This window comes from Taudactylus pleione, unplaced genomic scaffold (assembly GCF_031769625.1).
Source record: "Taudactylus pleione unplaced genomic scaffold, aTauple2 ptg000065l, whole genome shotgun sequence".
NCBI classification, from domain to species: domain Eukaryota; kingdom Metazoa; phylum Chordata; class Amphibia; order Anura; family Myobatrachidae; genus Taudactylus; species Taudactylus pleione.
This window is the reverse complement of record NW_028284467.1, coordinates 12,867,518-12,893,233: the sequence shown is the minus strand read 5'-3', so window position 1 is coordinate 12,893,233 and position 25,716 is coordinate 12,867,518. Positions and strand designations below refer to the sequence as shown.

The window sequence follows — 25,716 nt, the reverse complement described above, 5'->3', positions numbered from 1 at the left end:
TATTGGGGTCCCTGACAGTAAATAAAGGAAAATGGGCAGAAGAAAGACTACATTTTTAAATATGTATTTTTTTATTTGGAACAAATTAGTAATGCAGTTTTTATGGTTAGATGCCTTTCCTACTCTGATCTCCCAGCGTTCCCTACTACTTATCCTTCCTATCCATATGAGCCCTCTCCTCCCTGCTATCCATCTGCCCAACTCTCCTCCCTGCTGTGCATCTCCACCGCTCTCCTCTGTGCTATCTACCTCCCTCCCTGTCCACCCTGCTGTCCATCCCCCCTCCTGCGCCTGCAAAGAAGAATGGTAGCTCCTGGTCCCTTTAATCTAGTTTTGCCCAAGGGACAAATGCTCCACTTCCCCCTGGCCAAGTCCCTACCTCAGTTCAGAATCCAGTAAAACCCAGGATTTAATGTTTATAATACTAGATATTTCTGGGACTAAAAACTGTCCGAGGACCCAGATTGAGGTGTTTGTCCTATAAATCAAGAAGTTTGTTCTGAATCCAGGACTTTTTCAATGAATGTCCCTTCAATGCAGCATGTAACAACATCAAGTTCACACGACATTGAAGGAGAATATTTAGGTGAAGGGAGCTGATATGGCCAGTCCCCTGTTTAGCTTGTCCACTCCCACTTCTTATGTGTATACACTATCCCGATTTAAGGACAACTATAAGATGAGAGGTATTCAAAAACAAAAGGTTTATTACAAATAATATTGATACCCTTCATAATTTACAGAGAAACCTGCTGGTTTGAGTTTTTCTTTTTTATTTGTGTATGAGATACTGTTTTTTCAAAGCATGGAAATTGCTCATAATTGAATGTACTCTTCACAAAGCTTTATTATTCATGTACAATGGAAAGCTTTTTACACTACCTTAGAGGTGGTAGTAATCATGCCTAGGCCACTGCTTTTAATGTGACTCCTCCTTCCATGTGCAATATACAGTATTATAGCTGCAAACCATCTTACATAAAAAAAAAGTTTGTGAATTGCTTGTATCACCCAAGGTCTTACAGTTATCATTGTTGTTCCTTGGTTGAAGGATGCAAGTATGGATTGGGCAGTTGTCCAGACTGCAGGACAATCTGGGCTCCCACCCATAGCCCTCCCTTTGCTCAGCATTTTTAAGCTCTGTCCTTCATTCCTCTCTTTTCCCCCTTGTGACTTTAAGCAGGCAGAGCTGAGTGGGAAATCAATCTTCCCATAAATGACAATCTTTATATATTGAAATAGTGGAAGTTCACTATGATTTGATTCACATCCATGGTGTTGCCACTGGAAGGGTAGTTATTATAGCCTAGCTGGGATACCCGGTGTTGCCCGGGTTGAAGACTGGACCCTGAATTACACCAGCAGCCTTCATTTTCTGCATTGTCCTCTCCTATAACCAGGATAACTATGGAAATTAGGAGTCAAGGTGCATACACACACAACGATTTTTTGAACGATTATTGTTAAACAATATCGTTTAACGATAATCATTTGAAAAAATCGTTCACTTTCTGAGTCAAACGATGAACGATTATTCTTCATGCGCGTTCACGTTTGTAGTTTGTAGTTCAGTCAGACTTGTCAACTTAACGATTTTCATTAAGTTAATATGCAAAAATCGTTTGTAGTTCATAAAAATCATTCATTACATCTAAATGAACATAGTAAATGAACAACTTTAGTAATCGATTTTAGTTCATTTTTTCAAGATAGAAAATCGTTTACTAAAATCGTTCATTAACTGAATCGTTGTGTGTGTATGCAGCTTGACAGTGACAGTGCAGGCAGGCGTATTCTCATACCTTTTGGAATGGGGTATATCAGGAGCAGACTGACTTAACAGAAATCAGTATAGCTTCCAAAATCACTTGAGTTTCAGAAATTACTGCAGAACGGAGGGGGTGATTCAGCTGTGGATGGATGTGCAGAGGGGTCACTCCTCCTGCATGCATTGCTGATCCAAGCTGCGTCCAAGGATGCAGCATCGGATAATCTGCGATCCCGCAGATGAGTAAAAGAGGCCAGGAAATCTACATCTGCCGACAGAGATCCTGGCCTCTCCACTCTCCCCCAACAGCAGCGACATGTCTCCTATTTGGGAAACAGAGGTCGTCACTGCCCCCTCTCCACCCAATCACTGACAGTCTGCTGCCAGATTGCGTTCGGGATTTCAGACACATTCTGCACATAAGCAGTACTAGTCAGGCGCATGCGCAGATTCCCGATAATCGGGAATCTGTGTAATCCCTGTCACTACATCCACAGCTGAATCACGACCTGAAATCACTCTGCAGACCAACTTTGAAAACCACGTCTGGCAGGGTTCCCACCAAGGGGGGAATGCCGGAACTAGAGTCCTGTTCCCAGATAGAAGGGGGCCCACCGCAGCGGCACGGTATGGCTGCAATCAATCTTCCCTCCTGTTTCTATTCTCTGTATACCCAGCTTTGCCAGGATCCAAGATTGTCTAATGATTATGCTGTCTGCCACAGTTTGAATGTATTGAGTGCTGAGCTGCTCATGAGCCTGCCAGGCACTCTGCTAAGACCCCCGGGGTGGCTGCTGTCAGATGAGACAGTGAGTGAAATGCTAATAATGCACACTGTTTAATGTCAAATTTTATCATGCAAACACAGAGGGCTGACTAACTCCGTATTTCATGTATATGACTGCTTGAAAACTGATATAACACAGGATGAGAGTGTGACAGTGTGTGTATGAAGCCAAAACCTGTGTAATTTAAGAGTAACCTGGTTTTATGGGATTGTGTGACAGTGTGTGGCCATGAAGAAGTTCAAATGGGATGTAGTTAAATTGCCAGTGGATGGGATGCTGGCCGCCGAAATACTGAAGCCAAAATCCCGCCGCCTGGCAAAATGCAGACACCGATATCCTGAAGGAGATCAGGATACTGGCGTCAGCATCCCGAACGCCGGAATACCGAACGTCCGGACCCCGGTAAGTATAGCAGTTTCCCCATGGATGGGGGGGTTAGGTTTAGGTACCCCCCAGGGGGGAGATTAGGGTTAGGCATCCCCTGAGGAGGGTTAGGGTTAGACTACCTGGAAGGGGAGGTTAGGGTTAGGCACCACCGGCGGAGGTTAGGGTTAGGCTCTAGGGGGGGAGGCTAGGGTTAGGCACCAAAGAGGGAGGGTTAGGGGGGGGGGGGGAGAGGGGTAGGGATAGCATACTTACCACCCCTGTCGGGATCTTCGTACTCATTCCAGTTCAAATATAGGCAAAAACCTAAGCCTTTTCAAACTACACCACCATGCCAAATTTGGTGTAGCTATACACACACACTTCCTGGCTTATTATAGATGTGTCCACATACATCTTACCTCCTTACAAGTCATGTTAAACATAACATGTGAGAGCCGCGTGACTCGGTAGGGTAGCGCCGAGAGTCTTTTTGAGCAAATTTTTACCTTCAAATGCGTCTTATTCGTGATGTGAATAGGACGCACGCGCAGCTTCTGCTGATTAAAATGATATGCGGCATGTCTATATTCTGTGTACAACTGTAGATGTATCTACATGCGTAATGCTACGTTACAGTGTCAGCGGCATGGCGTGACTAGAAGAGCTGTTGTAATGCGCAAGGAAGTAAGCTGTGTGTGTATATATAGATGGTTGTATGCTTGATATGAAGGTTGTAATCCATATAGTAAGCACGTCAGATAATATCCATGTATGCAAATGTGGTGTCTACATTAATACTGTTGCATTGTTTTAGTAAGCATTTTATTTGCTCAGTTTTAATCATTCTTTTATCACTGATTTAATATAAATGTATTATTCTGCAAAATCCATAATAATAGGAGAAACTCTTTCCAGTCCCAGAATGCCACCACAAATGTGCACAAAGCTCATTTTAATACATTGATATGTCAAATAGCTCCTGTTTTGTATCGCCATTAGGGGTTGTTTGGGTGTTTTATCTTCGGAATTTGTACAGTATCGACTTTCCTTTTAAGGAGTTGTTTGGCAGTCCAGCAGCCTCTAAATTCACTAACCCAGTGATTCTGAAGTCTCCTTCTTTGTGAGTGAGCCCTTGTTTTGGGACTCCTTAGTGTATCCAAAAACAGGAAATACTCAATAAAATGTATTAAAAATTGTTTGTGGATTTCAGGATAATGTTTAGCTCTTTTTGCCCTGCCCATCCGTCTGCTCTGCCTTTAATACCCCTTTCACACTGCCAGCAATAACCCAGGTTACTGTGCAGTGTGAAAAGGTCAGGTTCAAATAACCTGGCATTTCAACCCTGTTAACCCCGGCTCGCGATACAGTGTGAACGTGTAATCTGGGTCTCATTCACAGCATAGAAAGAGCTGGCGCTTGGAGATGATCTCATCTTCAAGCGCCCCCTCAACACGTGATGGCGGTGACATCATCAACCCAGCAATTAGACTGGTCGGGCCGCCAGTCTGAAAGGAGTCTCAGCCGGGTAGCACCCGGGATGAACCCATGTACAAAATCCTGGGTGTGACCTGGCATTGCGATATGAAAGGGGTATATGTGAGTCTTGTGCGTCGCCACTGGCCTTCCCGCTTCCTTGACGTGGGTTAAATAAATCACCTAAGCAAATATATAATAATAATAATGTTATTGGGCAAGCAAAAACGGCCAATGTACAGTAAGGGCGTGTTGTCGCAAGTTGCAACAAAAAAGACCAGCGCAATAATAATAATAATAATAATAACAATAAAAAAATAAACATATATATATATATATATATATATACATACATAAAACACCTTTATTGAGTAAATGCTGCATCATAGTTACCCCTCCCACCCGTGTCAGTTATGTGACCATGTGACATCTACTGAGCATGTCTGACTCCGGACAGACTTTGTAGAATTATTATATAGATCCCCTCCTCAGAAATCATTAGCGTCTTCAGCATCATCATAGTAACTCTAGTCAACATCATTAACCCAGTTACATTCATTAATTTCATCATCCCCATTTTTTATTATCACCCACATCATCAATTTATTTCATTCATATTCATTAACTCCCATATTACATCTCTCAGTTTCATAAAAATATTCCTTTCTTAATTAACCTTATTAAAAGCATTAACCCCTTCACTTTCATAATCAAGCCCAATTTTCCTAACTAACCCCTTACTTCCCTCAACTATAGACATCCCCCCTTCAGACACACATACCTGCTGCTCTCTTTGTTGCTCCCACACAGTACAACCATAGTGTAGAGACAGCGGGTTCCTCTGCAGTGTGTTAGGTGAAGGGGCCACTAGAGATGAGGTTTTGTTGTGCTGGAGCAATTGGCAGTACAGCCCTTACATGGGGAGAGATAGCGCTAAAGTACATTATTCCAGGGACCGTGTACCATTTGCCTGTCTCATACTTTATAGTAGAAGATAATCAGATGAGAGAATAAAAAGACCAATGGCCTCTGAGTGGTCCCATGATGCCATTTGTCTACAGTTATGCCGGGTGTGGATTGACAGACAGTATCTAGATAGACAGGCAATAGGTTGAAAGGGACAAAAGCTCGAAAGGGAAATGGGCGACATGAATTTTAATATGCAAATGTTTTTTTTGTTATTTTAACCCCAACCCTAACCCTCCCCCTAGTGTCTAATCCTTCCCCTAGTGCCTAACCCTAAGCCTCCCCCTAGTGCCTAACCCTAACTGCAGCCTAACCTTACGCCAAGTGCCTAAACCTAACCCTAATCCTAACCCTAAAAATCATGAAATGCATGTGTCAACTTTTTTTGTGTTGACCTTTTAATGCTGTTGAGCTTATGCACTGTTGATCATTTACCTATCGACCTTTGAACCCTGTCGAACCTGTTAACTGTCTACCTTCTGGTGTCTAATTATTGACTGTATATCTAGTTACCGTCTATCTACCATCCAGATAATGTATGCCTATGGCCAATCCGCCCCTGAACATAGGAGAAGAGGTGCATTATCTAATTGGGATGCGTTTGGCATCCCGGCAGTAGGGATGCCAACACTTACATTACTGATGCCGGAATCCCGACACCGGTCAGAATCCCGGTGCCGGCATCCCGAGCGCTGGGATACCAAAGGTAAGTAGCAGGGTTGGGAAGAGGATTAGGTTTAGGGGTTAGGGTTAGGCACTAGGGGGAGGGTTAGTGATAGGCACTAAGGGAGGAGAGTTTAAAGGAGAAATATTTGGTATTTGCTTCCCACCAAGACTACAGCACAGTGCAGCAATCCCTATGACCCACGCTCCTGAATATTTCACGGCAATATCTGCCTAATGATATTTTTTTATGGTGAATGTGAATTGATTATCCAATCAGTTAATCTGCCTAGACACATGGCATACTCCTACTGCTAACAGGTCTAGACCGTAATACCTGAAAATTACTAGAAACTTTTTAGCAGTGGGGGTTCATGTCTTATCCGGTTTTGTTAGGTGTGGAAACTGGGGGCATATTAAAAGGTACACATTGGCTTTTTGGCTAACTTAAGGTATAGATGTCCATGTAGGCTGTGGGGCTTTGACTGTGCACCCAGTTGGCAATGGGCTGTCACCTGGCCCAGAGGCCAGCTACCTGATACCCAAGGTACTCTTTGCCTCCAGTGATTGACAGTACCTTGGCACACAGTAGGTCACTTTTTTAAGGCAGCACCATTTTTCTCTTGCTTTGTTAATTTCAGTTATTTTACATTTTGCACACCTCACCAGGGATCCAGGATGCCAAGCAACCCCCCTAACCTTGGCAAAGGGTGACCTACCCCCAAGGATCCCTATGGCTCCATGTGCTTGGAGAAATGGGGCCCTTCTTGTGTTGGAGAGGGTACAAGGACCTAAACCGCCAACACAGTCTGAACACTGCACTGGATGTGTTGAGCTTGCGCCTAGGTTGATTATCCAGTCATATACTCAGAAACTTATTAGATAAATGAATTACTCCTACAGCAAACATGTCCAGTCAGTAATACCTGATTCCCGTTCTTAACACAGGGTATTCTTAACTGTTTTGTTAGCTGTGGGAACTGGGGACATATTACAAATGCAGGTAATACTTTCCCACTACTTTGTACGACAAATTGAAATGTTGGGAGTTCCAATATTACAATACATATATAAAGTTACTGATACTTCTATTGCGGCTTTTGTATTACCCTCTCTGTATATTTTATTAACACCAGATAATGCATAATAAATAGCACTTTATGTTATATATTATAAAGGGCTGCTTCTCTTATGCTTACAAGTGTTGCATCTTTAATGTAAATGTAGTTCATAGAAAGCTAAACACGTTATATTCAACTGTTACAATTAAAGGCATCATAATATTTTTCAAATATGTGCCCAATTTTATAGCTGTAGGATAGTTAATAAAACAAATCTTTGTCAAATGTAGACATTTTGTTCTTTGCCTACAGAAAGCATACCTACCTCAACACAGATAATGATTGAAGGCTTTTATGAAAACCATTTACACTGTTGTTTGGTATGAAATCATATAATTCTTGAATACTTTTTGAAATCATATGTGAATGGTCTAAAAGCACTGATATACACGTGATGCCTTGCACTGTATTATTATCTACTAGCGTTTGCCCGCAGCTTTGCTCACGTGGATGTCTGTTATTGCTCAGCGGAACTCATTTTACAAAGACAGTAGTGGCATCTAATATTGTGATGTATATTTTATATTGTAGACATTCATCACAAAATGTCTTTGTAAATAATATTTGCAGTTTTTCCTTCAGGGAGTAACACAAAGAGATGCTTGTGGCTACTAACCAGTCTGGGGTTCACCCTTCTACAGCGGTACCCCAATTAAGAACTTCATTAAGAATTGAGGTTCTGTCAAACTGATCTTCTATATTTATTTATTTTATTTATTAATATTTACTAATCTAGCACCAGCAAATTCCATTGCTTTTCGCTGTCCCCTAGTCTTGTCGGATGGCTTAATGGCCCTAAGACATATTGATAAGTAAGTGATGTTGGTGGTTTCTCAGATGAGGATTCTCACTTAGTTTTGTTGAGGACTAAAGAGGGTAAACTATGTATCAGATTTTATCAAATTCATTATGTCTTGCCAATGGTGTAGCTCACTCCTCTCCAATTATTTCAAATGGGCAGGTGTGCTGCTACAAGATTCTCAGATGTGTAGATCCCCCAGGTTATTTTCTACACATGATCTACATATGATGTTGGTTTCTGCTTGGAATTTTATCTTTACCCCTAAAATGTTCTTGTTTCGTTTGGATTTGGTGGAGAGTCTGGGAGTCTATTTATCCTGACATCTTAATGGTTAATATGTTAGTAGCTTGACATGGGATTGTGTATTATTCCCCCGTCCCCTCCCCGTTGTTAGGATTGTGTAACTTTAGCTAACACTACTGTGAGATACCAATTTTTACATATAAGAGTAAGGGGTAAGGGTGCCCTTCACTAATTTCATAATGTCTGGTCAGGTTAGTCCTGCTGTAAACAGTCTAAACCAGTGGTTCCCAAACTTTTTTGAATCACGGCGCCCTACGGTGTCAGAAATGTTTTCATTGCACCCCTAAGTTTAAGTCTATTATTGAGAAAAGTAAAGTGAAGTAAATTGTGATTACCTGTCATCCTTAGGCTCAGTTATGTGGTGGTGAACAGGTTTGCACTTCTATTTGTCCACATATTGAAATTACATTGACCATAAATAATTTGATTTGGTGCTGGACCACCAACCTGAGGCATACCTGCAAGTGTCCTGAGGCACCACAGGGTGTCATGGCGCATAGTTTGGGAATCACTGGTATAAACTGTTGCTGTGTTGATGAGGGCGCTTGTTCCGGCCCTTCACTTCATTGTGTTTGTACAATTCATGTATAGGTTATGCAGTTTATTTGGCTACATCATTACTCGGAGACCAACTTTATGATATTTGTCGGCCACGCTTCTCACTCAGCTGCCCATGTGGTAGGATTGCGTAAACTCTTTAGGTATATGTCGCTGTTATGTTGGTCATTCTATTTTATTATGTATCTTCTCTTTTTTTTTCTGTGCAGAGTTTGACTGTCTTGGGTGCTATATAAATAAAGAAGTTGCTGCAGGATGAAAAGATGGCAGCTCTGCTTATTGCACCACCCGGCCCTGACAGCTTCAAAGAATTTACTCGGGAATCATTGGCTGCCATTGAAAAACGCATAGCTGAGGAGAAGAAGAAAAAGCCACCAAAGCCAGACAGCAGCCACAGAGACGACGATGACGATAATAAACCAACACCAAACACTGACCTGGAAGTAGGCAAAAATGTGCCGTTTATCTACGGTGATGTTCCTTCCAATATGATTGCTAAGCCAATCGAAGACTTAGACCCTTTTTATTTAAACCAGAAAGTGAGTCTGAGAAATGTAATTCACGGGAATGACATGTGCTTGAGATGCTTTCATTTATTCATCTAAGGAGTCAGTGGGAATGCAGTTAGGCTGTATTGGATGTAGCTGCATATACAGGTGTTTGCTTTTCAGATGTGGTGATTTATTGCAGTCACACTGGATTTATGGAAATTCATCTTTATCTACAAAACACAGTATTGGTAATAGGGGGCGTTTGTCCTGGATATTATATTCAAGATACTGGCGCAATCATTGCTTGGATATTGTCTATGATTGGCATATAATGTATCCGTATAATCACACAATGGTTTTGCATAGAATTGGAAATTTTCAGATGTGTTATAAAACACACTTTAAAAAATTAATGTCAGATATACTGATGGAGGCATGTTATCAGTTTAATAATTAGTTCTAAAACAAGAAAGGAACGTATTAATCTACACTTAGTTATCAAGGGGTTCAAAGCTCCAGGCCCTCTCACAAAATAGGACCAATAAATAAATGACAACATACGGGAGCCTCCAGAAGTCACTACAGCGTCAGAGTCGTGCACTGAGAACTGACGTTACGTCATTACGTCTCTCCCATAGTGCCTGTGGGGAGAGCCGGAAGCTGGAGTTCAGGAGAGAACTCCAGCCTCCGGCTAGCATGGCGCTGCAGAGAAGGAGCCGGGCGCCCGCTGGTGATAACATCTCAGTGGGCGTCCGGCTTGGAGTCTCCCTGTGGCGCCGGGCTGGGGGACACTGGCGCCGGGTGAAGCGGCGCACCCTGGAGCACGTGCACCTCCAGCCCCCCCCTAGTTGCAGCCCTGCTCTATGGCTCTATCTGTATAGGATGGAGGTAATCAGATAATGACCTGTGCCTCCTGCTACATTAACTTAAGCAAACAGGAGACAAAGTTAAGCAAATGATTGAAGAATACTGTTTGTGGGACTTTCGAAATGCAGGCGTGCCAGTGCGTTCAAACGCTGTGCATAAATTATCCACTGCGATGCCTTACGTAGCCTGAGCACTCATAGCGTGCAATGAGGTTAGCAATTCCTGAGTAAGGTCAGAGCTTGGGCAAGTGTGTGTCAGGCTGCGATGGTACTCGATGGTACCGATGGTTTTGCAGTCTTGCTAAACAGTGTGTAAGGTAAAGTGGGCGTCCTTATATAGTGCTGCAACAGCATAGCGATCGCAATGAATTAGCATACTATCGCAGTGAGACTGCATGCGTAATCGCTGCCGCGATCGCAGTTGCGATCCATAGTGAATCAGGCCCACTGTCTGCAGTTAGTTATCACAAAGGCCTTTCCCAGAGTGCAGAGAGCATATTGGTACATAGACTAGTCACACTGTCATTACTGATACATGACTGTAAGCAGGTTTCTGTCACTCAGCTTAATGAAACCATATAAAACAGGTAAAAGGTAAATTAAGGATAATTTATATAGATATAGCACATACTGTATGTATTTATGTATTGTGTGTTTCAATTTGTAAAGCATTCAGGGGAGAGGTTTCTTTACCTGTATCTTAATTCAAAATTATTTACGGACACCTTCATCAACTTATTTTTATGGCCACTGCAGGACACAAATAATAATTTAAACATTTTTTGAAAGCGACAACTTAGCATTTGCAAGAGTTCCTTACTTATAGAACACAAGGCATTCAAATCCACTACTTGTTACTTTATACAAAAGCTTAGAGAAACTGCAGAGCCTGCATAGGAAAATGACTCAGCTAGATAACATAATTATATACAGCAGTGATGGACAACGGGTGCTAAGACCGCATGCGGCCCTACGAGTCTTCGTCTGCTGCCCTCATCTTCCAGCTTTACTGGCACATTTGTTTGTTATAGCTACAGGGGCAAACACAGGATCTCTAGAAGGGGGTTTCCAAATGCATTGATTTTAGAGCTTCATATAGGTACAGTGTATGTAATACTTCAGACATATACAGGGCAATTGATCACAGAAAGCCTTTACTTTGGGCAGTAGGGGATACATACTATTTGTCGATACCTATGCTATTGATAGCGTGATGTTGGCGGGAGAATGCTGACATGGAGTAATGCTATCTAAGCCTTGTTAACTGTGTCGACATGATAACTTTAAACATAGTAGTAAGGCATCATCTCTACAGTTATCATGCTAACACGATTAACATGTTTTAAATAACAATACAACTGCGTTGGCATTCTCCTGTACACATTACACTGTCAACAATCTAACAATCTAACAACAGTACATCCCAGCCGTAGGACCAGACCGCGTAAACTCAATGCAGTGTTTTTTTCCCCAGATGTGGGCACCATTGCACAATCCATGCCACCTGCTCTGCGGAGCATTGGAAGAAGTACGAGGGTCTGGAGGAGCTGCAAAATAACCTAACACCAGCCCTGTACATATACTCCTCACCGCGCTGGTCCCGTGTGACTCTGCTTGCACTGAGCATCTTTTTTTTAGCAATGCGATGTGACTAAGATTCACTAAGAGACTGCACTGATTAATTTGTTATGTGACACTTGTATATCTACCGTGTTTCCCCGAAAATAAGCCCTACCCCTACTTTTGAAACACGGTCCAAAATAAGCCCTACCCCGAAAATAAGCCCTACCTAAATCCCCATTTTGTCCGGTCCTACACTAAAATGCCCCCAGCTCCGCCCCCCGCATGAAATGGATGCCGCCAGGGGGGAAAGGAGGCCCGGCCGCCACTGCTACCGCCCGCCGACCCGGTCCCTTACTAAATGATAGAGCTGGAGGAGGCTGCCCGACCCGCTCGGGCCTCTCCTCCACCAGCTTACAGTGAGATACAGTAGTCAGACTCCAAAACAAGCTTTCAATGAGGTCGACATCGGAGGAGCCGCGGATCAAGAGCTGTGGACCGTGGAGGAAGGTAAAGGTGAGTGGGGAAATGGCGCGCATTCAGACTGCATTCAACAGGGAGGGGGAGATTTAAAAAAAAAAATGTTAATTAAAATAAGCCCTACCCCGAAAATAAGCCCTATGGGGTTTTTTTGACAGAAAAAAAATATAAGACAGTGTCTTCTAATCGGGGAAACACGATAGGTGCGACTGCGTCTGAATCTGTATACCAAGCAGCATCTGCGGCTTTTTTCTACACCAAAATCCGTTGTGCTTCATTATCAGACACAGTTTGAGGCGAAAAGTCCGGATCCGCGATACTTTTTCGCCGATGACGTCATTTTCGCCTGTTTTGCTATTACCCCGTATTCAATTTGAAAGACTTTCCGCCTAGGCAGAAAGTCAATGCAATGTAATAGGTGGAAAAGTTTTGCCTATGAATAGCAGGCGGAAAAAAGTGCAGAATTGGGGTTTTGGGGTGCAACATTGCGGGAACCCTTCAGACAGTTCCCCAAAGGTAAACTGTGTCAATTAACAAAAAAAAAAAACACTTAAGAACACCCAAAAAAATCATTTTGGGGGCGAAAAAAAAAAATGTTGGGGGACAAAGTTAAAAATTAGCGAACTTGACTCTGGGGGGAGGGGGGTCCCCAAGTATGCCCCAAGTGTTTTTTTGATTGCAGGTGCTTGCGGCAGGTGGATTTTTCACGATTTTTTCAACTTCACTTTAGCAACTTTTAAATATGCTGACCCCCATTTTCAAGTACCCCAAATTTGCTGGGATAAGTTACTTTCTGGGAAAAATACTCCTGAATACTATTCTGCCCGTTTAAAAACACCAAATACTTTCAGCAAGCCAAATCGGGGGGTACCATAGGGAACCCCCATGTCAGAGCATCTTTTGGGGGGTGTCCGGCTGATTTCCCCAAATCTGACAGTACTCTCCGCCTGTTCAAGTTTCGCCGGGTCCCGTTTTCGCGTACTTTCAAATTGAATACGGGGTAAAGCGGGCATGCGCGCGATACTTTTCCGCCTACAAAACAGGCGAAGTAGGCGAAAAGTCCTGGACGCGAAAAAGTATTGCGGCTCGGCTCAAATTGAATACGGCTCACAGTTGCACACAGTGTCGCATATCAAATTAATCAGTGCAGTCTCCTGGTGCGTCTTAGTCACATCGCATTGCATTTTTGGGCGAAAATGATTCTCTGTGTGAGCAGAGTGGCATGGGACCTGGCGGCTCACTCTCACCAGGCTTCTCGCACCACATGGAGTATTCAGACTAGATGTATGAGGCCACATCTCTATGTACATATTGGTCTTATACACTGGATAGTGTATGAAATACAGTTTTAATATGTAACACTATACACTGAAGTGCCATAAGTCATGGGATAGCAGCATGTAAAGGTAATGGTAGGTGGCGTCACAGTACTGTGACGTCTTGGTAATGTCCAGACCTGCATCAGTTGTAATCTGACATCTCATGAGTTAAGGTGCATACACACTACACGATATGCTCCCTGAGCGATATCGTGTAGTGTGTTCCCGGCAGGCTGTGCTCAATGTTGTTCATGACATTGAGCACAGCCGCTGAACGATATCATTAACGATATCGTTCAGCGCCGGGCTCTCTCCCCCATTCCCTGACATGTCAGCCCGATGAACGATGATGACGAATGACTCGCGAGAACGCGCGTCGCCATCATCGTTCATCTTTTTGGGGTTAAAAATGGACGATAAAGTGGACGACTGAACGATAACGATATCGTTATCGTTCTGTCGTCCACTTTATCGCCCAGTGTGTACGCACCTTTAGTGTGAACACCGGCTAGGCTGCTCATGGTAAGGCAATGTGAATTATCGGAGTTCGAATGGGGCATGATAGTGGGTGCCCGATGGATGGGACATTCCATTTCCGAATTTGTGAGGACATTCAGCATTTCTCGATCTACAGTGTCACGTGTGTACTGGGAATACCTCATGGAAGGCATTACCATCCACTGTGGACAACACAGTGACTTACCACAGGTGCATAACAATCGTGACCAGCAGCATCTGGACAGAAATGTTAGTGGTAACAGACAAGCGACACTGGCTCACATCACAGCCACATTCAATGCAGGAGGTATCAGACACATATCCAGCAGGTCAGACCATCGTTCTTTGGCTTCCATGGGATATGGGAACAGAAGGCCCACCAGAGTGCCCCTGTTAACACTGACACCGGTGTCGTGGCATGGTCCAATGAGTCATGGTTGCAGTTGTTTCAGGCTGATGATAAGAGTTCTGGTTTGGCGCAGATCCCATGAGGCTATGGACCCCAATTTTCAACAAGGCACTATGCAGGCTGGTGGTGGTTACATCATGGTGTGGGGTTTGTTCACTTGGCATGGGTTTGGTCATGCCCGGTAACCCCTACGTAACATTGCTTGATGACCATTTGCAGCCCTTCATGGACTTTATGTATCCCCACGATAGAATATTCCAGCAGGATAATGCACCGTGTTATCAGTCCCAAGTAGTCCAGAATTGGTTCGATCAGCATTCTGGAGAGTTCTGACGAATGCTGTAGCCACCACGTTCGCCCGAAAAAAAACAAACAATTGAGCATTTATGGGACGTGGTGGAGGGGTCCATTCGCACCCAAGATCCTGCACCTACAAATTTCAGGGAGCTGTGGGAAGTTATCCGGCCTGCATAGGTCAATATCTCTCCAGAGGTCATTTGTCCACTTGTGGATTCGATGCCACGTCGAGTTGCTGCACTTCACTGGGCTATACGTGATCATACATGATACTATGTATCTATCCCATAACTTTTGCCACTTCAGTGTAGATGTCCTGTAGTATAGGTTGTAGGGGAGAGGGAGTCTAATGTTTATATCTCATATAAATAATATAAGTGGGTCAGGAAAAGGTTGAATATCCCACTAAATGGGATGTAGTCAGAATACAGACGCCCGGGAAGCCGTCTGACGGAATCCCGGTGTTGAAATCCTGATTTAGGACTAAAGATAGGTGTCTAATTCCCGAAGCCTATCTTTAGCCCGATGACAGAATCCCGACAGACGGCTTCCCAAACTAAGGTAAGTGGGGACAGGGTTAGCGTTAGCCGCGGGGAGGGTGGGTTAGGTTTATGCACCCCTGGGGGGACTTAGGGTTAGGCACCCCCCCCGGGGAGGGTTAGGGTTAGGCTTGCGGAAGGGATGGTTAGGGTTACAAATCAGACTTGGTAGTGAAAGCTGTCGCTGCTCAACAGCTCTGTTCTGTCCCTTATACTATATTGTGGCCACGGATGTAGTAAAATCATATACTACTGCCATTGTGGTCATGATTGGATCTTCTAATCGAAGTGGGAGTTTTTCCCCCCGTTGTCCCCCCCCCGGCATTTTCCTATGAGTTAATTTAAAATGTCTACTAATATGCTATTACAGATAGGTGTCTCTTTCATCTATTAAATGCATTGTTCTAACTTATTGCTGACATTGGGCCTGATTCAGACCCACTCGCGAGCAGCTGTCCGCTCGCAAGTGGGTCGATGTTATGCACTGAGCATGCGCACGATGGAGGGAGCTCCGTCGTGCGCATGCGCCAGACGCGACGAGCGAAGGAAAGTCCTTCGCTCGTTGTGTCCGATCCAAGGGGGCGTGCTGTCAATGTTGATTGATAGCACGCCCCCTTTGGTGGGCGTGCCTCCCTGACGGGGGCGTTCCCACGGGTACGCCTCCCGTCAAAAGCCGGCCCACTGACATCACTAGTGATGTCAGTGGGAGTGATTTTGGCTCTGATAGAGCCAAAATCACTCCGGAGCTTGCGGTTGAAAACCTCAACCGCAGGCTCCGGCTCGTAAATTCGATGGTCGCGATGGTCTCGACCATCGCGGCCATCACAAAGCACGCTCGTATAGCCTGTGGGTGGTGACCCACAGCTATACGAGCGTCCAGGAGGACGCTCCATGAAAATGGAGCCCGGCCCTCATTCAGAGCGTGCGCTCTGCTCAGAGCGTACGGCTCTGAATGAGGGCCATTGAGGGCACTGTGTGGGGTAGAGGGCCAGCCAACCATGTGGCCCCTGAAGTGTGTCAGGCTGCCTGTCACTAATATACAGGGTCAATTTCCTGATGTCTCTGCTTGTATATACAGTGCACCTTGGGCCTCATTCAGCTTGGATCACAGGTATGCGTTCGCACGCAACCGGTCGATATTTGTGGTCTGCACATGCGTATGCGCTGCAGAGCGCGTGCGCGAACCGGCCGCTGCGATCTGGATTGTGATTGCACTGACTATGCAGACCCATCACAGAGTGATTGACAGGAAGTGCCGTTTGTGGGCGGTGATGGGGGGGTGGTCGGTGAAATGCAGGTGTGCTAGTGCGTTTGACCGCCGTTACAGGGTCGTGCATAATTAAGCCCCAGCATACGCAGCCAGAGCTCTACATGGCGCGGCAGGAAGCTTCGCAGGTTGTAGGTCATGTCAAGCTCATCCACAACTCTGCGTATGGGTCCAATCTTACTCGATGTTACTGATGTTTTCGCTGACTTGCAGATGTATGTAATGGGAAGTGGGTGGCTTTATAAGCTGGTGGGCGTCTTGGTATAGTGCTGCGATCGCATTCATTCGCATATTTTCGCAACGTGCGGGTGCGTTGCATTGCAGACTTGCGATCCAACCTGAATGATGTCCCTTGTTCTTTGTCCTTGTTGTCTATTAACACATTTCAAAACTTCCCTTGCAGCATGGTACAGTGTAATACTAAACAATGTACTTAAGAAGCTTTCACATAGAACTCCCATTGTTTTTTTACTGAGCATTAATACTTCTGAAACCCACACGTAGTGTAGAAAGAGGCACCTAGTACAGCCAAGTATGTGGTTTTTTAGTGTGTTTGTGACTGTGTGTTTGTATGTAGACAAGTCCATTCGATTAGGTTAGCAAAGCAAAACACTTTGAAAACATACTTTAAAATGACACTAATGTGTCCAATAATACATTGCAGAAATGTCACAGCGTACAGGTTTTATAAATAGCACAACATTACGAACCAAGTTCAATTATATTGTCTTGAATTCACAAGTAAACTGGTGAATTAGACATTAATATATCTCAGAGCGATAAATAATTTACCTGAAGTAGCTGCTGTGATTTTACAAAGTTTGTAGACATACCTGTAGGGCTGATTCACTACAGATTGCAACTGCAACAGCGTACGCAGATCGGCCGATAGTGCATACTGCTCATCCATTATAGTGCGCGTGCGCGGGTTGGCATTGCGATCGCACTGCGATCACCTACGCAGATACAAAGCCATCTCAGACTGAGGGATGGGACGTCAGCGTGTGGGGGTGGTGACGGGGGAGCGGTTGGAGGAACGCAGGTGTGCCTGCCCGTTTGAACGCCGTTGCTTGGGTGAGCATAAATTAGCCACTGCGACAGCATACGCAGATTGAGTACTTACTGCATGCGACGAGGTTAGCGATTTCTGAGTAAGGTCAGACTTGCTGTAATTGTGCGTGAGGGGCCGATGTTACGCGATGTTCCTGATGTATACGCAGGACTGCAAAGTATTACTGATGTGAGATAGTGGGCGTATCTATGCTGGTCGTGCGACGGCTTTGGCTTTATTATTATATAATGTAGCCGATAAAAAGTGAACAATTTTACTTCCTAAATCTGAATGTTTGACTTGCAATGACCTCCATAAATAAAATGCTCTGTCTATACAGTGGACATGGCCTGTGAATGACAAATTTCAGCCTTAATACTAATTTTAAATTCCTTGCAATTTGAGTTTTTTTTAGCCAAAGAAAGGCTTTTTAAGTGTAATTAATTATTTTGAAAAATTACACATAGCAAAGAATAAAAAGTAAAATAAGTAACCATGGGTACGTTCAATCTGGGCAGCTGAAATGCAAAGCAGGTAAACATTAGACATACAGTTGCAATGGAGAATAAACTGAAGAGCAAACGTTCACAAATTAAGCAACGTAAAGCTCGAAGAATAATATATTTATAGGATGTTTGAAGACATTCAGAAAATAATGATACTATTTATTTATACAAAGAGATTTTTTTTTTTCCTTGCACCACATAGAAGAGCACAGGAATATTGTGATGCTGGGTTACTGTAATAAGAAGGGATGCCTGCAGCTGCACATAGTGGGCCTGATTCAGAGCCGGACGCTATTTGCGCTCGCTCATTTAGAAAAAAGGGGCCGGCTATTTAAATTGAGCGCTCGCTCTTTGCAGTCTGTTGATGCCTCTATGTCAGAGCGAGCGAACGAAATATGCGCTAGCTATTTTGTAAAGACGCCCCCTGGCCGCTCGCATCCTACGTCATCTCCGCTATTTATTTGATTAATCGAGTACATCGAAAGGCATCTGAACTGCTCGCAGTGCTTGTGGTTGGATTTTCCTACCACAATCATGCGATCAGTTCAGGCTAAGAAACAACCAAGTGACGTGGTCGATGACGCTGCTTTGTTAATTATGCACACCCTTAAAACGCCCGTTTTGACTTTTTGGCACGCCTGCGTTCGGATCTCCACTCCCCGTTTTCAAGCACCTTCCCCTGTTACCACCCACAAACGCCTCATTCTGTCACTCAAATTAGCAGGCACTCGCTATTTTGCAAGCACACAATTTCCAACCGCAATGACTGGTTCGCGCATGCATATTACAACCCATACGCATGCGCAGTCGTGCGAACATCGCTCGGAGCATACGAGCGGCTGCTTACGAGTGGCTCTGAATAAGGCCCAGTGACCATACATCATCCCTAATTGAATACGGTCCATGTAATGATAACATTATGTATATCTCTCTATATAAAATAGTCCCTGGTATAGGGGTCTGCCTGTTCGTTCAGGCTAATCTCTTGAAGCACTGGACGGATTCTTATGTGATTTTCACTGTTCTGTACAGCAGTGGTCGAGGAAAGTTTTAGTGTTTGAGCCATTCATCTGTGACAAAAGGGAGCCAAGCAGTAATGATTTTAGTGAAGCATAGTCACGGAACACAATTATGCACCAAACTACTGTATAAGAGCTGGCCAGGGTGCTGAAATAGCAAGAGACAGTGGGTCTGATTCAGTAAGAATCGCTATTGCGATCGCAGCTCCGTAATCGCACGCATATCCACTGCAAAAATCTAATGATTGCAGTCACAATGCCGTCGCAGCCTAACATAAGGACACCCACATCCTCTTATGCACATCCGTAATACTTAGCTAAATAGCGAAACCATTAGTACCATCGAGTACCATCGGTCCCTCACATAGAATTACAGCAGCCCTGACCTTACTACTTAGAAATTGCTAACTTCATTGCACACAGTGGGAGCTCACGCTGTGTATCCTATCGCAGTGCCTAATTTATGCACGCCCATGCAGTGGCGTTCAAACACACTGACACACCTGTGTTTCTCCGACCAACCCCGTCATCTCCCACAAATGGCACTTCCTGTCAATCACTCTGCAATGGGTCTGTGTTGTCACTGAAATCGCAGTTGCTGGTTCGTGCACACGCCCTGCGATGCATAAGCATGTACAGTATGACAAATGGCTGATTGTGTGCGTATTAGCAACAGCGATCCTTGCTGAATCAGGCCCAGTGAGGGCTAATCAGAGATAGCAATATGCCCTGTTGTTTAGCAGCAGCCTAGAGAGCGGAGGGAGTCAGGGACTGAGCAGGGTCTTGTCTGAGACAGAGTAAGAGACAGCCTCAGCGAACCCATTAAAGTTGTCCTGAGGCAGACACAGTAGCCAGGAAGGAGCCAGGGGAGGCATAGCTATCAGGAATTAAAAAGAACACCATCAAATTATTTCCATTCGATTGTGGCAAATATCGCACCACCACCATCAAATGGTAAAAACACTAACATCGGAAAAAAACTATTGATGGTTAGTAACCATCGGATTCTAATGTCCATCCTTATGCTGAACCTGCAGGCGGACTCCGGAACCACTTCTCCACCATGAAGTGCTCCCTCTCCAGCGGGATGTTCCCGCTCAGCCACACGCCCTCGGTGAACAGGTGGCACCTCCTATGGAAGTCAGTGCTGTTCTCGGACAGGGACACTATGGCGAGGAAGCTTAACAGGAAGCCCAGAAAATACAGGGTACATTGTGCAAAGAGGACATTGCTCATCGCCATGTTCTGCAACTGGGGAGGGGTGCGCGTGGAGGCTGCAGAAATATGCACAGGTGCCCCAGCCCCGGGGACATGCTGCTGATATTGCTTATGGCAGCTGCAATACAAATCTCTCATCCATGATCATCCTGCCCTTCCCAGCACATCCCAGTGGCCGGACCCCAAACAGCTGCAGGGCAGCAGCAGTGGGTGTTGTGGTGACCTTGGTGAGATGCAGGGAGCAGGAGTTAGAAGCAGGGGGTTGTGGTGAGATGCAGGGCACTGTGGTGACATGGTGTAGGTTGGTAAGAGATGCAGGGGGCTTTGGCGAGATGAAATTGCTCCCGTGCAAAGCCGGGGGCAGGTCTCTAGTATAGATATAAAGGGGTTGTAGAAACATTTTATGATTATCATTGTTGCAACAGTAATCCATCCACATATTCACAGGATTTGTAAAATGTTTATTTGTCAAGGAATAGTGGAATTCAGCATAGTTTATACCCTACATGTGGAGAGGTTTGGAAACCTTTTTCTAACTTGAAATAATGTTGCAGTATATGACCAGATGCTTGAGTGGAGTTATTTGTATTAAATGACTGCTAGCAGTGGGTGTTCTATATGCTGCTAGTAATGGCAGTGGGTGTACTGTTTGCTGCTTGTGATGGCAGTGGGTGTGCTGTTTGCTGCTTATAATGGCAGTTGGGTGTGCTGTTTGCTGCTTGTGTGGACAGTCGGTTTGCTGCTTATGATGGCAGTGGGTGTTCTGTTTGCTGCTTATCATGGAAGTGGGTGTTCTGTTTGCTGCTTATGATGGCAGTGGGTGTTCTGTTTGCTGCTTATCATGGAAGTGGATGTGCTGTTTGCTGCTTGTGATGGCAGTGGTTGTGCTGTTTGATGCTTGTGATGGCAATGGGTGTGCTGTTTGCTGCTTATGATGGCAGTGGGTGTGCTGTTTGCTGCTTATGATGACAGTGGGTGTGCTGTTTGCTGCTTGTGAGGGCAGTGGTTGTGCTGTTTGATGCTTGTGATGGCAGTGGATGTGCTGTTTGTTGCTTGTGAGGGCAGTGGTTGTGCTGTTTGATGCTTGTGATGCCAGTGGATGTGCTGTTTGCTGCTTGTGAGGGCAGTGGATGTGCTATTTGCTGCTTGTGAGGGCAGTGGATGTGCTGTTTGCTGCTTGTGATGGCAGTGGGTGAACTGTTTGCTGCTTATAATGGCAGTTGGGTGTGCTGTTTGCTGCTTGTGTGGACAGTCGGTTTGCTGCTTATGATGGCAGTGGGTGTTCTGTTTGCTGCTTATCATGGAAGTGGGTGTTCTGTTTGCTGCTTGTGATGGCAGTGGATGTGCTGTTTGCTGCTTGTGAGGGCAGTGGGTGTGCTATTTGCTGCTTGTGATGGCAGTGGATGTGCTGTTTGTTGCTTGTGAGGGCAGTGGTTGTGCTGTTTGATGCTTGTGATGCCAGTGGATGTGCTGTTTGCTGCTTGTGAGGGCAGTGGATGTGCTGTTTGCTGCTTGTGAGGGCAGTGGATGTGCTATTTGCTGCTTGTGAGGGCAGTGGATGTGCTGTTTGCTGCTTGTGATGGCAATGGGTGTTCTGTTTGCTGCTTATGATGGCAGTGGGTGTGCTGTTTGCTGCTTATGATGACAGTGGATGTGCTGTTTGCTGCTTGTGAGGGCAGTGGTTGTGCTGTTTGATGCTTGTGATGGCAGTGGATGTGCTGTTTGTTGCTTGTGAGGGCAGTGGTTGTGCTGTTTGATGCTTGTGATGCCAGTGGATGTGCTGTTTGCTGCTTGTGAGGGCAGTGGATGTGCTGTTTGCTGCTTGTGAGGGCAGTGGATGTGCTATTTGCTGCTTGTGAGGGCAGTGGATGTGCTGTTTGCTGCTTGTGTGGACAGTCGGTTTGCTGCTTATGATGGCAGTGGGTGTTCTGTTTGCTGCTTATCATGGAAGTGGGTGTTCTGTTTGCTGCTTATGATGGCAGTGGGTGTTCTGTTTGCTGCTTATCATGGAAGTGGATGTGCTGTTTGCTGCTTGTGATGGCAGTGGTTGTGCTGTTTGATGCTTGTGATGGCAATGGGTGTGCTGTTTGCTGCTTATGATGGCAGTGGGTGTGCTGTTTGCTGCTTATGATGACAGTGGATGTGCTGTTTGCTGCTTGTGAGGGCAGTGGTTGTGCTGTTTGATGCTTGTGATGGCAGTGGATGTGCTGTTTGTTGCTTGTGAGGGCAGTGGTTGTGCTGTTTGATGCTTGTGATGCCAGTGGATGTGCTGTTTGCTGCTTGTGAGGGCAGTGGATGTGCTATTTGCTGCTTGTGAGGGCAGTGGATGTGCTGTTTGCTGCTTGTGATGGCAGTGGGTGAACTGTTTGCTGCTTATAATGGCAGTTGGGTGTGCTGTTTGCTGCTTGTGTGGACAGTCGGTTTGCTGCTTATGATGGCAGTGGGTGTTCTGTTTGCTGCTTATCATGGAAGTGGGTGTTCTGTTTGCTGCTTGTGATGGCAGTGGATGTGCTGTTTGCTGCTTGTGAGGGCAGTGGGTGTGCTATTTGCTGCTTGTGATGGCAGTGGATGTGCTGTTTGTTGCTTGTGAGGGCAGTGGTTGTGCTGTTTGATGCTTGTGATGCCAGTGGATGTGCTGTTTGCTGCTTGTGAGGGCAGTGGATGTGCTGTTTGCTGCTTGTGAGGGCAGTGGATGTGCTATTTGCTGCTTGTGAGGGCAGTGGATGTGCTGTTTGCTGCTTGTGATGGCAATGGGTGTGCTGTTTGCTGCTTTAGATGGCAGTGGGTGTGCTGTTTGCTGCTTATGATGACAGTGGATGTGCTGTTTGCTGCTTGTGAGGGCAGTGGTTGTGCTGTTTGATGCTTGTGATGGCAGTGGATGTGCTGTTTGTTGCTTGTGAGGGCAGTGGTTGTGCTGTTTGATGCTTGTGATGCCAGTGGATGTGCTGTTTGCTGCTTGTGAGGGCAGTGGATGTGCTGTTTGCTGCTTGTGAGGGCAGTGGATGTGCTATTTGCTGCTTGTGAGGGCAGTGGATGTGCTGTTTGCTGCTTGTGTGGACAGTCGGTTTGCTGCTTATGATGGCAGTGGGTGTTCTGTTTGCTGCTTATCATGGAAGTGGGTGTTCTGTTTGCTGCTTGTGATGGCAGTGGATGTGCTGTTTGCTGCTTGTGAGGGCAGTGGGTGTGCTATTTGCTGCTTGTGATGGCAGTGGATGTGCTGTTTGCTGCTTGTGATGGCAATGGGTGTGCTGTTTGCTGCTTATGATGGCAGTGGGTGTGCTGTTTGCTGCTTATGATGACAGTGGATGTGCTGTTTGTTGCTTGTGAGGGCAGTGGTTGTGCTGTTTGATGCTTGTGATGCCAGTGGATGTGCTGTTTGCTGCTTGTGAGGGCAGTGGATGTGCTGTTTGCTGCTTGTGAGGGCAGTGGATGTGCTATTTGCTGCTTGTGAGGGCAGTGGATGTGCTATTTGCTGCTTGTGATGGCAGTGGGTGAACTGTTTGCTGCTTATAATGGCAGTTGGGTGTGCTGTTTGCTGCTTGTGTGGACAGTCGGTTTGCTGCTTATGATGGCAGTGGGTGTTCTGTTTGCTGCTTATCATGGAAGTGGGTGTTCTGTTTGCTGCTTGTGATGGCAGTGGATGTGCTGTTTGCTGCTTGTGAGGGCAGTGGGTGTGCTATTTGCTGCTTGTGATGGCAGTGGATGTGCTGTTTGTTGCTTGTGAGGGCAGTGGTTGTGCTGTTTGATGCTTGTGATGCCAGTGGATGTGCTGTTTGCTGCTTGTGAGGGCAGTGGATGTGCTGTTTGCTGCTTGTGAGGGCAGTGGATGTGCTATTTGCTGCTTGTGAGGGCAGTGGATGTGCTGTTTGCTGCTTGTGATGGCAATGGGTGTGCTGTTTGCTGCTTATGATGGCAGTGGGTGTGCTGTTTGCTGCTTATGATGACAGTGGATGTGCTGTTTGCTGCTTGTGAGGGCAGTGGTTGTGCTGTTTGATGCTTGTGATGGCAGTGGATGTCCTGTTTGTTGCTTGTGAGGGCAGTGGTTGTGCTGTTTGATGCTTGTGATGCCAGTGGATGTGCTGTTTGCTGCTTGTGAGGGCAGTGGATGTGCTGTTTGCTGCTTGTGAGGGCAGTGGATGTGCTATTTGCTGCTTGTGAGGGCAGTGGATGTGCTGTTTGCTGCTTGTGATGGCAATGGGTGTGCTGTTTGCTGCTTATGATGGCAGTGGGTGTGCTGTTTGCTGCTTATGATGACAGTGGATGTGCTGTTTGCTGCTTGTGAGGGCAGTGGTTGTGCTGTTTGATGCTTGTGATGGCAGTGGATGTGCTGTTTGCTGCTTGTGAGGGCAGTGGATGTGCTGTTTGCTGCTTGTGATGGCAGTGGATGTGCTGTTTGCCGCTTGTGAGGGCAGTGGGTGTACTGTTTGCTACTTGTGATGGCAGTTGGTATTCTGTTTGCTGCTTATGATGGCAGTGGATGTGCTGTTTGCTGCTTGTGACGGCAGTGGATGTGCGGTTTGCTACTTGTGATGGCAGTTGGTGTTCTGTTTGCTGCTTATGATGGCAGTGGGTGTGCTGTTTGCTGCTTATGATGGCAGTGGATGTGCTGTTTGCTGCTTGTGATGGCAGTTGGTGTTCTGTTTGCTGCTTATGATGGCAGTGGATGTACTGTTTGCTACTTGTGATGGCAGTTGGTGTTCTGTTTGCTGCTTGTGATGGCAGTTGGTGTGCTGTTTGCTGCTTATGATGGCAGTGGATGTGCTGTTTGCTGCTTGTGATGGCAGTTGGTGTGCTGTTTGCTGCTTATGATGGCAGTGGATCTGCTGTTTGCTGCTTGTGAGGGCAGTGGTTGTGCTGTTTGATGCTTGTGATGGCAGTGGATGTGCTGTTTGCTGCTTATGATGGCAGTGGGTGTGCTGTTTGCTGCTTGTGATGGGAGTGGGTGTGCTGTTTGCTGCTTATGATGGCAGTGGATGTGCTGTTTGCTGCTTGTGAGGGCAGTGGTTGTGCTGTTTGATGCTTGTGATGGCAGTGGATGTGCTGTTTGCTGCTTGTGAGGGCAGTGGATGTGCTGTTTGCTGCTTGTGAGGGTAGCGGGTGTGCTGTTTGCTGCTTGTGAGGGCAGCGGGTGTGCTGTTTGCTACTTGTGATGGCAGTTGGTATTCTGTTTGCTGCTTATGATGGCAGTGGATGTGCTGTTTGCTGCTTGTGACGGCAGTGGATGTGCTGTTTGCTACTTGTGATGGCAGTTGGTGTTCTGTTTGCTGCTTATGATGGCAGTGGGTGTGCTGTTTGCTGCTTGTGAGGGCAGTGGGTGTGCTATTTGCTGCTTATGATGGCAGTGGGTGTGGTGTTTGCTGCTTATGATGGCAGTGGATGTGCTGTTTG

General features: G+C 45.6%; 1 protein-coding gene across 1 annotated transcript in view; it reads left to right on the top strand.

The window, feature by feature from the left end:
• Positions 1-9,071: 9,071 nt before the first annotated feature.
• The window catches only part of SCN8A (sodium voltage-gated channel alpha subunit 8), a 181,112-nt gene continuing 164,467 nt past the window's right edge, over positions 9,072-25,716 (top strand). The window contains exon 1 of the mRNA XM_088465943.1: positions 9,072-9,347. Coding sequence (XP_088322069.1) covers positions 9,072-9,347 — 276 coding nt within the window. The remainder of the gene's footprint in view (positions 9,348-25,716) is intronic.